The sequence below is a fragment of the Diorhabda sublineata genome, chromosome 8, assembly GCF_026230105.1.
Source record: "Diorhabda sublineata isolate icDioSubl1.1 chromosome 8, icDioSubl1.1, whole genome shotgun sequence".
Classification (NCBI taxonomy): domain Eukaryota; kingdom Metazoa; phylum Arthropoda; class Insecta; order Coleoptera; family Chrysomelidae; genus Diorhabda; species Diorhabda sublineata.
Genome location: NC_079481.1, coordinates 31417935 through 31430425, shown reverse-complemented (window position 1 = coordinate 31430425; position 12491 = coordinate 31417935). Strand labels below are relative to the sequence as shown.

Sequence of the window (12491 nt, the reverse complement as noted above, 5' to 3'; positions counted from 1 at the left end):
TCATGAATTATTACGTGGGGTAAATGAACATGCAAGGTGTACCTAAGTCAGTAGAGGCACCAAAGGGAACGAAATAAAAATATCACAACTCAAATTGAATATTTATTCATACTAAATATTATAAAAAAATGATATTACAATAAATGATTCAATAATTTGCTTGTGGAACTGTTCAAATTATTTATTTTATTGAACGAACTTAAATAATATAAAAGATATTCGCTACTTTCACTAATTTCTTCTCTTTTAGCGAAATTTCTTGGTTAGGTTAGGGTTTTTGACAGACGTGTCAGTGGAGGAAGTGAGAACTGCTTTTGACAGACGTGTTAGTGAGCACGAAACCAAAATGTGTGCAGAGTGCGAATGTCATTTCCTATCTTCAGATAATAAAAAAGATATTTGAGATAACCATCTTAACGATTGAATTATTAACAAAACAATATCACAAAAAAATGTTTGAAACTGGCAATTTATAACTTAAAGATTCAAACTTTGACGTTTTATGCCCAATTTCAGCAACGTTTCGACGGTTTTGGGGCGCCCTTGACTCATTAATAAAGAGACTTGATTTGGGTTTTGAATTGATTCCGAATTCAGCGTGTTTTTGATTTTTATTCGTCATAAGTGATTATAGAGACAAATTATATTGCAGCAGCTTGGATTCGACGCTGCCATTGACCGTCACTGCAGATACAGATCGTACAATGGACACAGGTGGTCAAATAAGTTCGGCGAACCGGAACGATCGCGTATATATGAGTTAACTAGTGAAATTATTAGTTAAATCTCAAGTTTAAATTTAATTTGAATGAAAAATATCGGAATACGTTTAGTGTAAAAGTTTTGTAGGTTATGTGTGATTAAATGTAAACGTAGAGTTGTCGTTTTAGTATGTCCGATTTGTATAATATTTATTGGAGATTCTGTTTTCGTACAATGGAAAAAAAAGGTTGATTTTCACAGGATACCGGCGTTTCAAAATTCGTCGGCACCGCGACGCCTCAACATGCCGCGGCGTTGGACGACTGCGCAACGTGCGTTGGCTCTCATAGTAATTTCGTGCAGTGCTTTTAATAGAGATGGGAAAAATCTACTTGGAAAAATAACCGTTAGTTAAAATAATGTTATTGTTTGGTTTTCAATAATTTATTTGTTACATTTTAAGTCATTCATTGACATTAGGAAACGTCACATCTTTCATAACCTTCATATGTCAATTATGAAAAGTAGTTTTATGTAAAAACCGTTCGAGTTTCAAAGAATAATTTATTAATTACTGTGAAAACTGACTCATTATTTTAATTAAATAGCATTTAAGATTTATAAACATTGAAAACAACATTATTAAAGACACAGTTATTTGAGTAAGTCCATTTTCTGGCTTTTCCGTTTGAATATTATTTTTTTTTAGTTTAATTTCAGTTTTCTTAGTGTAATGATTCTGGTTTTATATCGAAAATAGTTTTTTTGGAGTTCTATCTGATCCAAAATTGATTATTCTGAATTTAATTTAATCCAAAATCTAATCTTATGGACGTAATTCTCGGAAAAAATCGTTTTTTTTTTGAATATTAGTTGAAAATTGAATTAAATGACCAAAATTCATTTTTCGTGATTGGTTTGGGTTGGAAAATGACTTTTCTAAACCAAAAAAAAAGTCAAAAATCGGAATTTATGCATGTAATTTGATCAGAAAAGGTTTTTCCAATTTCATTTTGGTGACAACTTGTAATTACTTAGTAGAATTTGGTAAAAAATGTTTTTTTTGCGTGAAAATTATCTAAATATGATCAAAAAATTTACTTTCTTCAGTTTATGAGCTTAATTTGATAAAAAAACTAATTTTTATTGGTTTTATTTGGTCATAATTGGCTTTTTCGTGTTTTTATTAATTGAGTTTAGAGAAAATTGGCCTCTCTTACTGTACATTGTACAAAAATTGGCTTTTTCAAACTAACAATTGTCAAAAAATTGTTTATCTAAAGTTGCAATGCTCAAAAATTGGCTTTTTCTAAGCTTGAAACGGCCAAAAAATTGGTTTTATCCGTTGAAATTGGATAAAAATTAACTTTTACAGAAATTTTTTTTCAAAATTGGATTTTTTATTTACTTATTTTAATTTGGTGAAAATGATTTTATATCTTTTGTAAAAATTGGCTTTTACGTATTTTTATTAATTGATTTAGGAGAAATTGTTTTTTTTTTACAACTAAAAATGGTCAAAAATCAGGTTTTATGAACATACAATAGTTAAAAATTATCTTTTATAAGCTCACAATGGTCAAAAATTGGTTTTTCTATATTTAATTGAGATAACAGCTTGTTTCGAACAATTGATTTGCTGAAAAATTGTCTCATTTCAGGGCAATACGAAAAATTTGATTTTACCAACAAAAACTTACCATAAATCTGCTTTTATTTGGCTTTTTCTTGGTTAATTAGATTGAAAATTGGCACTTAATAATTCAAATTAGCCAAAAATGGTTTTTCCAACCGAAAATTAGCTTTTTATGGTTAAAAAAGTCGAAAATTGGCTTTTCATGGTTAAATAGGTCGAAAATTGGCATTTAATAATTCACATTGGTCAAAAAATGGTTTTTCTGATTGAAAGTTGGCATTCCATTAATTCAAATTGTCCAAAAAATGGTTTTTATGAACGAAAATTGGTTTCCAATGGTTAATTAGGTTGAAAATTGGCATTTTATAATTCAAATTGACCAAAAATGGTTTATCTGAATTGAAATTGGCCAAAAAATGGTTTTTCTGAATAAAAATTGGCATTCCATTAATTAAAATTGGCCAAAAAATGGTTTTTGTGAACGAAAATTGGTTTTCAATGGTTAATTAGGTTGAAAATTGTGGCATTTTATGATTCATATTGACCAAAAAATGGTTTATCTGAATTAAAATTGGTCAAAAAATGTTTTTTTCTGAATAAAAATTGGTATTCCATTAATTCAAATTGGCCAGAAATGTTTTTTATGAACGAAAATTGGTTTTCAATGGTTAATTAGGTTGAAAATTGGCATTTTATGATTCAAATTGACAAAAAATAGTTTTTCGAAATGAAAATTGGCCAAAAAATGGTTTTTCTGAATAAAAATGGGCATTCCATTAATTAAAATTGTGCAAAAAATGGTTTTTATGAACGAAAATTGGTTTTCCATGGGTAATCAGGTTGAAAATTGGCATTTTATGTTTCAAATTGACCAAAAAATGGTTTTTCGAAATGAAAATTGGCCAAAAAATGGTTTTTCTGATTAAAAATTGGCATTCCATTAATTCAAATTGGCCAGAAATGTTTTTTATGAATGAAAATTGGTTTTTCATCGTTAATTAGGTTGAAAATTGGCATTTTATGATTCAATTGACCAAAAATTGGTTTTTCTGATTAAAAATTGGTCAAAAAATGTTTTTTTCTGAATAAAAATTGGTATTCCATTAATTCAAATTGGCCAGAAATGTTTTTTATGAACGAAAATTGGTTTTCAATGGTTAATTAGGTTGAAAATTGGCATTTTATGATTCAAATTGACAAAAAATAGTTTTTCGAAATGAAAATTGGCCAAAAAATGGTTTTTCTGAATAAAAATGGGCATTCCATTAATTAAAATTGTGCAAAAAATGGTTTTTATGAACGAAACTTGGTTTTCCATGGTTAATTAGGTTGAAAATTGGCATTTTATGTTTCAAATTGACCAAAAAATGGTTTTTCGAAATGAAAATTGGCCAAAAAATGGTTTTTCTGATTAAAAATTGGCATTCCATTAATTCAAATTGGCCAGAAATGTTTTTTATGAATGAAAATTGGTTTTTCATCGTTAATTAGGTTGAAAATTGGCATTTTATGATTCACATTGACCAAAAAATGGTTTATCTGAATTAAAATTGGTCAAAAAATGTTTTTTTCTGAATAAAAATTGGTATTCCATTAATTCAAATTGGCCAGAAATGTTTTTTATGAACGAAAATTGGTTTTCAATGGTTAATTAGGTTGAAAATTGGCATTTTATGATTCAAATTGACAAAAAATAGTTTTTCGAAATGAAAATTGGCCAAAAAATGGTTTTTCTGAATAAAAATGGGCATTCCATTAATTAAAATTGTGCAAAAAATGGTTTTTATGAACGAAAATTGGTTTTCCATGGGTAATCAGGTTGAAAATTGGCATTTTATGTTTCAAATTGACCAAAAAATGGTTTTTCGAAATGAAAATTGGCCAAAAAATGGTTTTTCTGATTAAAAATTGGCATTCCATTAATTCAAATTGGCCAGAAATGTTTTTTATGAATGAAAATTGGTTTTTCATCGTTAATTAGGTTGAAAATTGGCATTTTATGATTCAATTGACCAAAAATTGGTTTTTCTGATTAAAAATTGGTCAAAAAATGTTTTTTTCTGAATAAAAATTGGTATTCCATTAATTCAAATTGGCCAGAAATGTTTTTTATGAACGAAAATTGGTTTTCAATGGTTAATTAGGTTGAAAATTGGCATTTTATGATTCAAATTGACAAAAAATAGTTTTTCGAAATGAAAATTGGCCAAAAAATGGTTTTTCTGAATAAAAATGGGCATTCCATTAATTAAAATTGTGCAAAAAATGGTTTTTATGAACGAAACTTGGTTTTCCATGGTTAATTAGGTTGAAAATTGGCATTTTATGTTTCAAATTGACCAAAAAATGGTTTTTCGAAATGAAAATTGGCCAAAAAATGGTTTTTCTGATTAAAAATTGGCATTCCATTAATTCAAATTGGCCAGAAATGTTTTTTATGAATGAAAATTGGTTTTTCATCGTTAATTAGGTTGAAAATTGGCATTTTATGATTCACATTGACCAAAAAATGGTTTATCTGAATTAAAATTGGTCAAAAAATGTTTTTTTCTGAATAAAAATTGGTATTCCATTAATTCAAATTGGCCAGAAATGTTTTTTATGAACGAAAATTGGTTTTCAATGGTTAATTAGGTTGAAAATTGGCATTTTATGATTCAAATTGACAAAAAATAGTTTTTCGAAATGAAAATTGGCCAAAAAATGGTTTTTCTGAATAAAAATGGGCATTCCATTAATTAAAATTGTGCAAAAAATGGTTTTTATGAACGAAAATTGGTTTTCCATGGGTAATCAGGTTGAAAATTGGCATTTTATGTTTCAAATTGACCAAAAAATGGTTTTTCGAAATGAAAATTGGCCAAAAAATGGTTTTTCTGATTAAAAATTGGCATTCCATTAGTTCAAATTGGCCAGAAATGTTTTTTATGAATGAAAATTGGTTTTTCATCGTTAATTAGGTTGAAAATTGGCATTTTATGATTCATATTGACCAAAAAATGGTTTATCTGAATTAAAATTGGTCAAAAAATGTTTTTTTCTGAATAAAAATTGGTATTCCATTAATTCAAATTGGCCAGAAATGTTTTTTATGAACGAAAATTGGTTTTCAATGGTTAATTAGGTTGAAAATTGGCATTTTATGATTCAAATTGACAAAAAAATGGTTTTTCGAAATGAAAATTGGCCAAAAAATGGTTTTTCTGAATAAAAATGGGCATTCCATTGATTAAAATTGTGCAAAAAATGGTTTTTATGAACGAAAATTGGTTTTCCATGGGTAATCAGGTTGAAAATTGGCATTTTATGTTTCAAATTGACCAAAAAATGGTTTTTCGAAATGAAAATTGGCTTTTCCATTCGTAACTAACATTCAAGAATGAAATTTATAGATTTTATTCGGTCAAAAATTGACTTATTCCATGATAATTAGATCAAAAATTGCTATTTAAATCACGGTTTCCTCAAAATTTGGTTATTTTGAACTTAACCACGAATTGATTCAAAATGAACTGACTTTTCCAGGGGTGATTACATCATCTAACTTTTTCATATTCAATTTGGACCAAAATTTGGTTTTTCCAAACTCATTTTGATCAAAAATTGTCTTTATTTAGACGGAATTCCATCTAAAATGTCAATTTCAAAAACCATCGTCCCCCGATTAATTCCACCGGATTTTTCGTTAAATACGCGCATCATCCATCCGGATAGTTGCGTTTTCGACGGAAGGGATAATTTCCAATCGGAAAAATAACCGTTCCAAAATAACGTATCCCTCGTAACGACCCCTATCAAATATTTTTCACGGCGCGCCGCATTTCAGCGTTTTCAGTAGTGTCGATCAAGCTGGCGGTGAAAGAGGTGCGTGCGCTTTACTTATTTTTTGGTAAATTTCATCCAGTAACCATGTGTGTTACCAACAGAGACGATTGAAATTTCGCCGACTCGCCCCGTACTCGCCGTCGAGAAAGGTGTGTAAGAGTGTGTTTCGTAGGGGGTTTCGATTGTCATTTGTCAGTATCGCGCGTGAGGGTGCTGCTGCGGCCCGAAAAAATGGGCCGTACGACCGGGGGTTCTCCCTCGGGCTAACCAATTTTTTTTGTGGGCCACGGAAATAGGCCATGGCCTTTTTGGTAACGGCTTGGACCACCCTGCTGTGGCTAGCCTCAGGTAAGGACACGTTTTTCCTTATTTTTCTTTCCGCACCATTTCCATTCAACTTTTTTTCGAAAATAATATGTTTTTCCCCCGAATTCATATTCGAATATTATCTTTTGAAATGTTTTATAAACATTTGAAACCCGATTTTGTTAATTTTTTAGTGTTCTTGCCAAAATTTTCCAAATTATCACATGTACAGCGCAATTTTATAACAATTTTTCGACATTCAATTTGAAATACAATTAAAAAAAAAATCATTTTCTTGATAATTAAACGTTTTTATAATTAAATTTTCGTACTGATGACCGTTTAATCTGTTTTCTATATATTGGGATGTTTGTCCATTTCGATAAACTAAAATCTAGTGTAGGACAAACATCTCAATGTTAATCAAACAGATTAAAAAGTCACCGATATGATAAAATAACGAACCACGAAATATTGAACATAGATTAAATAAAAATTTAAAGAGTCCTTAATACAGAATCAACCAATACAGTAGAAACATCGCTTGAGGATGTACAAGAAACTTAAACTGCAAAATTATGTAAATTATGATGGTGGTTTCTTATCTATTCCTTTTGCTGCAAAATCATTGCTTATTGTAGAAGATGAAATGGATAATAAAAATTGTATTAAACCGATACAGTTCAAATATATTCCGAAGATCTGATTGAATCGTCATATCGAACAACGTGGACGTTGTCCTGTTCAATGTTAAGCAGGATTTAGTATGAAACTGATACCGATAAGCCCTTGGCTGTAAAATTTGCTCAAACCTTGCACTGGTCAATCACCGATGACGGATTTTATCTATAAATCATCTGGAGCTGCAGGTTTCGTTTCCGGGAAACCCGAAATCTTTATTTGATCGTAATATTTGTTACTAGCGCTTTGTTGAGGTTTAGTTTAAGTGATTTTTTGGGTTTTTAATCTTCTTCAAGAGCAATGCGATCTTTCCAAAGCTTCTCGATGTCGTACTTGTACAAGAATTTGTTTTTTTTTTCTTCAAAATAATCGCATTCTATTAATTCAAATTGGCCAAAAAATGGTTTTTATGAATGGAAATTGGTTTTTTATGGTTAACTAGGTTGAAAATTGGCATTTTGTGATTCATATTGACCAAAAAATGGTTTATCTGCATTAAAATTGGCCAAAAAATGGTTTTTTCTGAATAAAAATTGGCATTCCATTAATTCAAATTGGACAAAAAATGTTTTTTATGAACGAAAATTGGTTTTTCATGATTAATTAGGTTGAAAATTGTCATTTTATCATACAAATTGACAAAAAATGGTTTTTCTGGATAAAAATTGGCATTCCATTAATCCAAATTGGCCAAAAAAAGTTTTTTATGAATGGAAATTGGTTTTTTATGGTTAATTAGGTTGAAAATTGGCATTTTATGATTCAAATTGACCAAAAATTGGTTTTTCTGAATTGAAATTGACCAAAAAAATGGTTTTTCTGAATAAAAATTGGCATTCTATTAATTAAAATTGGGCAAAAAAGGTTTTTATGAACAAAAATTGAATTTCTATGGTTAATTAGGTTGAAAATTGGCATTCCATTAATTCAAATTGGCCAGAAATGTTTTTTATGAATGAAAATTGGTTTTTCATCGTTAATTAGGTTGAAAATTGGCATTTTATGATTCAAATTGACCAAAAATTGGTTTTTCTGATTAAAAATTGGCATTCCATTAATTCAAATTGGACAAAAAATGTTTTCTATGAACGATAATTGGTTTTACATGGTTAATTAGGTTGAAAATTGACATTTTATAATCCAAATTGACCAAAAATTGTTTTTCTGAATGAAAATTGGCATTCCATTGATTAAAATTGGCCAAAAAATAGTTTTTATGAACGAAAATTGGTTTTTCATTATTAATTAAGTTGAAAATTGTCATTTTATGATTCAAATTGGCCAAAAAAATGGTTTTTATGGATTAAAATTGGTTTTCCATAGTTAATTAGGTTGGAAATTGGCATTTTATGATTCATATTAACCAAAAAATTGTTTATCTGCATTAAAATTGGTCAAAAAATGGTTTTTCTGAATAAAAATTGGCATTCCATTAATTCAAATTGGACAAAAAATGTTTTCTATGAACGAAAATTGGTTTTTCATCGTTAATTAGGTTGAAAATTGTCATTTTATTTTACAAATTGACAAAAAATGGTTTTCCTGATTAAAAATTGGCATTCCATGAATTCAAATTGCCCAGAAATGTTTTTTATGAATGAAAATTGGTTTTTCATCGTTAATTAGGTTGAAAATTGGCATTTTATGATTCAAATTGACCAAAAATTGGTTTTTCTGATTAAAAATTGGCATTCCATTAATTCAAATTGGACAAAAAATGTTTTCTATGAACGATAATTAGTTTTTCATGATTAATTAGGTTGAAAATTGTCATTTTATTATACAAATTGAAAAAAATGGTTTTTCTGATTAAAAATTGGCATTCCATGAATTCAAATTGCCCAGAAATGTTTTTTATGCATGAAAATTGGTTTTACATGGTTAATTAGGTTGAAAATTGACATTTTATAATCCAAATTGACCAAAAATTGTTTTTCTGAATGAAAATTGGCATTCCATTGATTAAAATTGGCCAAAAAATAGTTTTTATGAACGAAAATTGGTTTTTCATTATTAATTAAGTTGAAAATTGTCATTTTATGATTCAAATTGGCCAAAAAAATGGTTTTTATGGATTAAAATTGGTTTTCCATAGTTAATTAGGTTGGAAATTGGCATTTTATGATTCATATTAACCAAAAAATTGTTTATCTGCATTAAAATTGGTCAAAAAATGGTTTTTCTGAATAAAAATTGGCATTCCATTAATTCAAATTGGACAAAAAATGTTTTCTATGAACGAAAATTGGTTTTTCATCGTTAATTAGGTTGAAAATTGTCATTTTATTTTACAAATTGACAAAAAATGGTTTTCCTGATTAAAAATTGGCATTCCATGAATTCAAATTGCCCAGAAATGTTTTTTATGAATGAAAATTGGTTTTTCATCGTTAATTAGGTTGAAAATTGGCATTTTATGATTCAAATTGACCAAAAATTGGTTTTTCTGATTAAAAATTGGCATTCCATTAATTCAAATTGGACAAAAAATGTTTTCTATGAACGATAATTAGTTTTTCATGATTAATTAGGTTGAAAATTGTCATTTTATTATACAAATTGAAAAAAATGGTTTTTCTGATTAAAAATTGGCATTCCATGAATTCAAATTGCCCAGAAATGTTTTTTATGCATGAAAATTGGTTTTACATGGTTAATTAGGTTGAAAATTGACATTTTATAATCCAAATTGACCAAAAATTGTTTTTCTGAATGAAAATTGGCATTCCATTGATTAAAATTGGCCAAAAAATAGTTTTTATGAACGAAAATTGGTTTTTCATTATTAATTAAGTTGAAAATTGTCATTTTATGATTCAAATTGGCCAAAAAAATGGTTTTTATGGATTAAAATTGGTTTTCCATAGTTAATTAGGTTGGAAATTGGCATTTTATGATTCATATTAACCAAAAAATTGTTTATCTGCATTAAAATTGGTCAAAAAATGGTTTTTCTGAATAAAAATTGGCATTCCATGAATTCAAATTGCCCAGAAATGTTTTTTATGAATGAAAATTGGTTTTTCATCGTTAATTAGGTTGAAAATTGGCATTTTATGATTCAAATTGACCAAAAATTGGTTTTTCTGAATGAAAATTGGCATTCCATTGATTAAAATTTGCCAAAAAATAGTTTTTATGAACGAAAATTGGTTTTTCATTATTAATTAAGTTGAAAATTGGTATTTTATGATTCAAATTGACCAAAAAATGGTTTATCTGAATTAAAATTGGCATTTCATTAATTAAAATTGGCCAAAAAATAGTTTTTATGAATGAAAATTGGTTTTCCACGTTTAATTATGTTGAAAATTGGCATTTTATGATTCAAATTGACCAAAAAATTATTTTTCTGAATGAAAATTAGCAATCCATTGATTAAAATTGGCCAAAAAATAATTTTTATGAACGAAAATTGGTTTTCAGTGGTTAATTTGATTGAAAATTGGCATTTTATGATTTAGATTGACCAAAAAATGATTTTTCTGAATGAAAATTGGCATTCCATTGATTAAAATCGGCCAAAAAATAGTTTTTATGAATAAAAATTGGTTTTCCATGGTTAATTAGATTGAAAATTGGCATTTTATGATTCAAACTCAAATAAATTCAAAATAAGCTATTGCTTTTCATTTGAGCTAGCAGTCACTGTGATACATATCTGGACTATAAGGTGGATGAAAAAACGATTCGAAACGTAATTCGTTCAATTTAACAAATCGTTTTTGACTTGTTGCCGCACCTATTTCGAAAAATACTTTCTCAGGATCCAATATACACGCATTTTTCTAAATTTTCCCATATATTCAACATCGTCGTTTATTTTTTATTGAGGCTACATTGGCCGTCGCAAATTTCAATTCTAAGAAATTCTTTTTTTCCATCGGGAGGCAAAATCGATGTCTGATATTTTTTTGTCAAAATATCTGTCCGAATTCGCGGTGGTATGATTTCGCGGACGGGGATGTTAATAGGTGAATGAATTTTTAAAACAGGACAGGACCGACTCACATATCGATCTTCATAATAACGATAAATTTATAAAATTTTTGTTGCAGTATTCGATTTTTTTTTATAAATTTCAGTAATTTCAGCAAATCTTACCAACTAAAACCTTCTCGGGCTCTAGCAGCACTTTGACCGTATCTCTTCATTAACGCACTTCCAGGACACCTCTGATTCTAACATTGACACTTCGTACACGTTTCTGGGTGTACAAGTTTCTCATTTGGTGTAATGGAAGACTGGATGATTGAATTTGAATTTTTGATAGCAATTACGATCACCAAATCAGTTATTGGTGGATTTGGAGGAAGAAATTTACATTTCAACCAAATTTTTCAGATTTCTCTTGGACGAAACATCAAGGAGTGTTCAAAATTATATATTATACATTATATATAGACCAAAAAGTTGTTCGTAAATCTGTAGCTCGATTTCCAAGCATTCTCAACTGAATACGGACCCAGAATTGAGCAGAAACTTGGACTAGTAACTCGCGCATAAAGTACTTTTTTAGCCCAAATCTTTCTCTTGAGAATGATTTAAATAATTACGTGAAAATAAATTTTTTTTACGAATTACTTCCGTGTAAAATTATTTTTAATTATTTTAGAGTACGGTCCTGTGTGCGGATGAGGCAATACGAGTGGAATTTGAAAGATTCCCTAACGATGTTGCGGCGGCTTCCCAGAATAATTTCAATTTAACGACTATCGTCTCTTTGTTTTGCCGAAACTGGGCCAATTAAAACCGATTTATTGTTTATCAAATAGTTTATTGATACTACAGGGTAAAACAAAATTAATGACATATGGTTTTTTTTTTATTTATTAGAGTTTGAATAAAATAACGTTTTGAGTTTTCCTCAAATCGATCTTATGGATGTAAATATAAAGTCGATGGCTCGAAAATTTATGCCAATAGCTTCCGTCTCGAAACGTACAACCGATATTCGTGTTCTGAAGACATTTAACCCGAACAAATTGATTCAAGAACGAGTCGAAAATATTTTAAGGTTAAGTTTTATTATTGGTTGTCAAATTTTATCGATTTAAGTTTTATTTTCATAGTTTTTCGTTCAAAAACGAATTATTTCTCTGCTTTTTTTGACTTTTGGTTCATTTTTGGTTTTGATAATGATCAATTTTAATTCTAATAACCGAACAAATTGATTCAAGAACGAGTCGAAAATATTTTAAGGTTAAGTTTTATTATTGGTTGTCAAATTTTATCGATTTAAGTTTTATTTTCATAGTTTTTCGTTCAAAAACGAATTATTTCTCTGCTTTTTTTGACTTTTGGTTCATTTTTGGTTTTGATAATGATCAATTTTAATTCT

The 12491-nt window shown here is 28.4% G+C and overlaps 1 protein-coding gene across 4 annotated transcripts in view; it reads left to right on the top strand.

The window, feature by feature from the left end:
• The first annotated feature begins 6174 nt into the window (after positions 1-6174).
• The window catches only part of LOC130447267 (protein kinase C-binding protein NELL2-like), a 65748-nt gene continuing 59431 nt past the window's right edge, over positions 6175-12491 (top strand). For 2 of the 4 annotated variants that reach the window (XM_056783986.1, XM_056783985.1), the window contains exon 1: positions 6194-6511. In XM_056783986.1, coding sequence (XP_056639964.1) covers positions 6463-6511 — 49 coding nt within the window. In that variant the 5' untranslated portion in view covers positions 6194-6462. Of the gene's footprint in view, positions 6512-12491 lie in introns of all 4 variants that reach the window. The other 2 variants (XM_056783984.1, XM_056783988.1) reach the window with 2 other exon arrangements.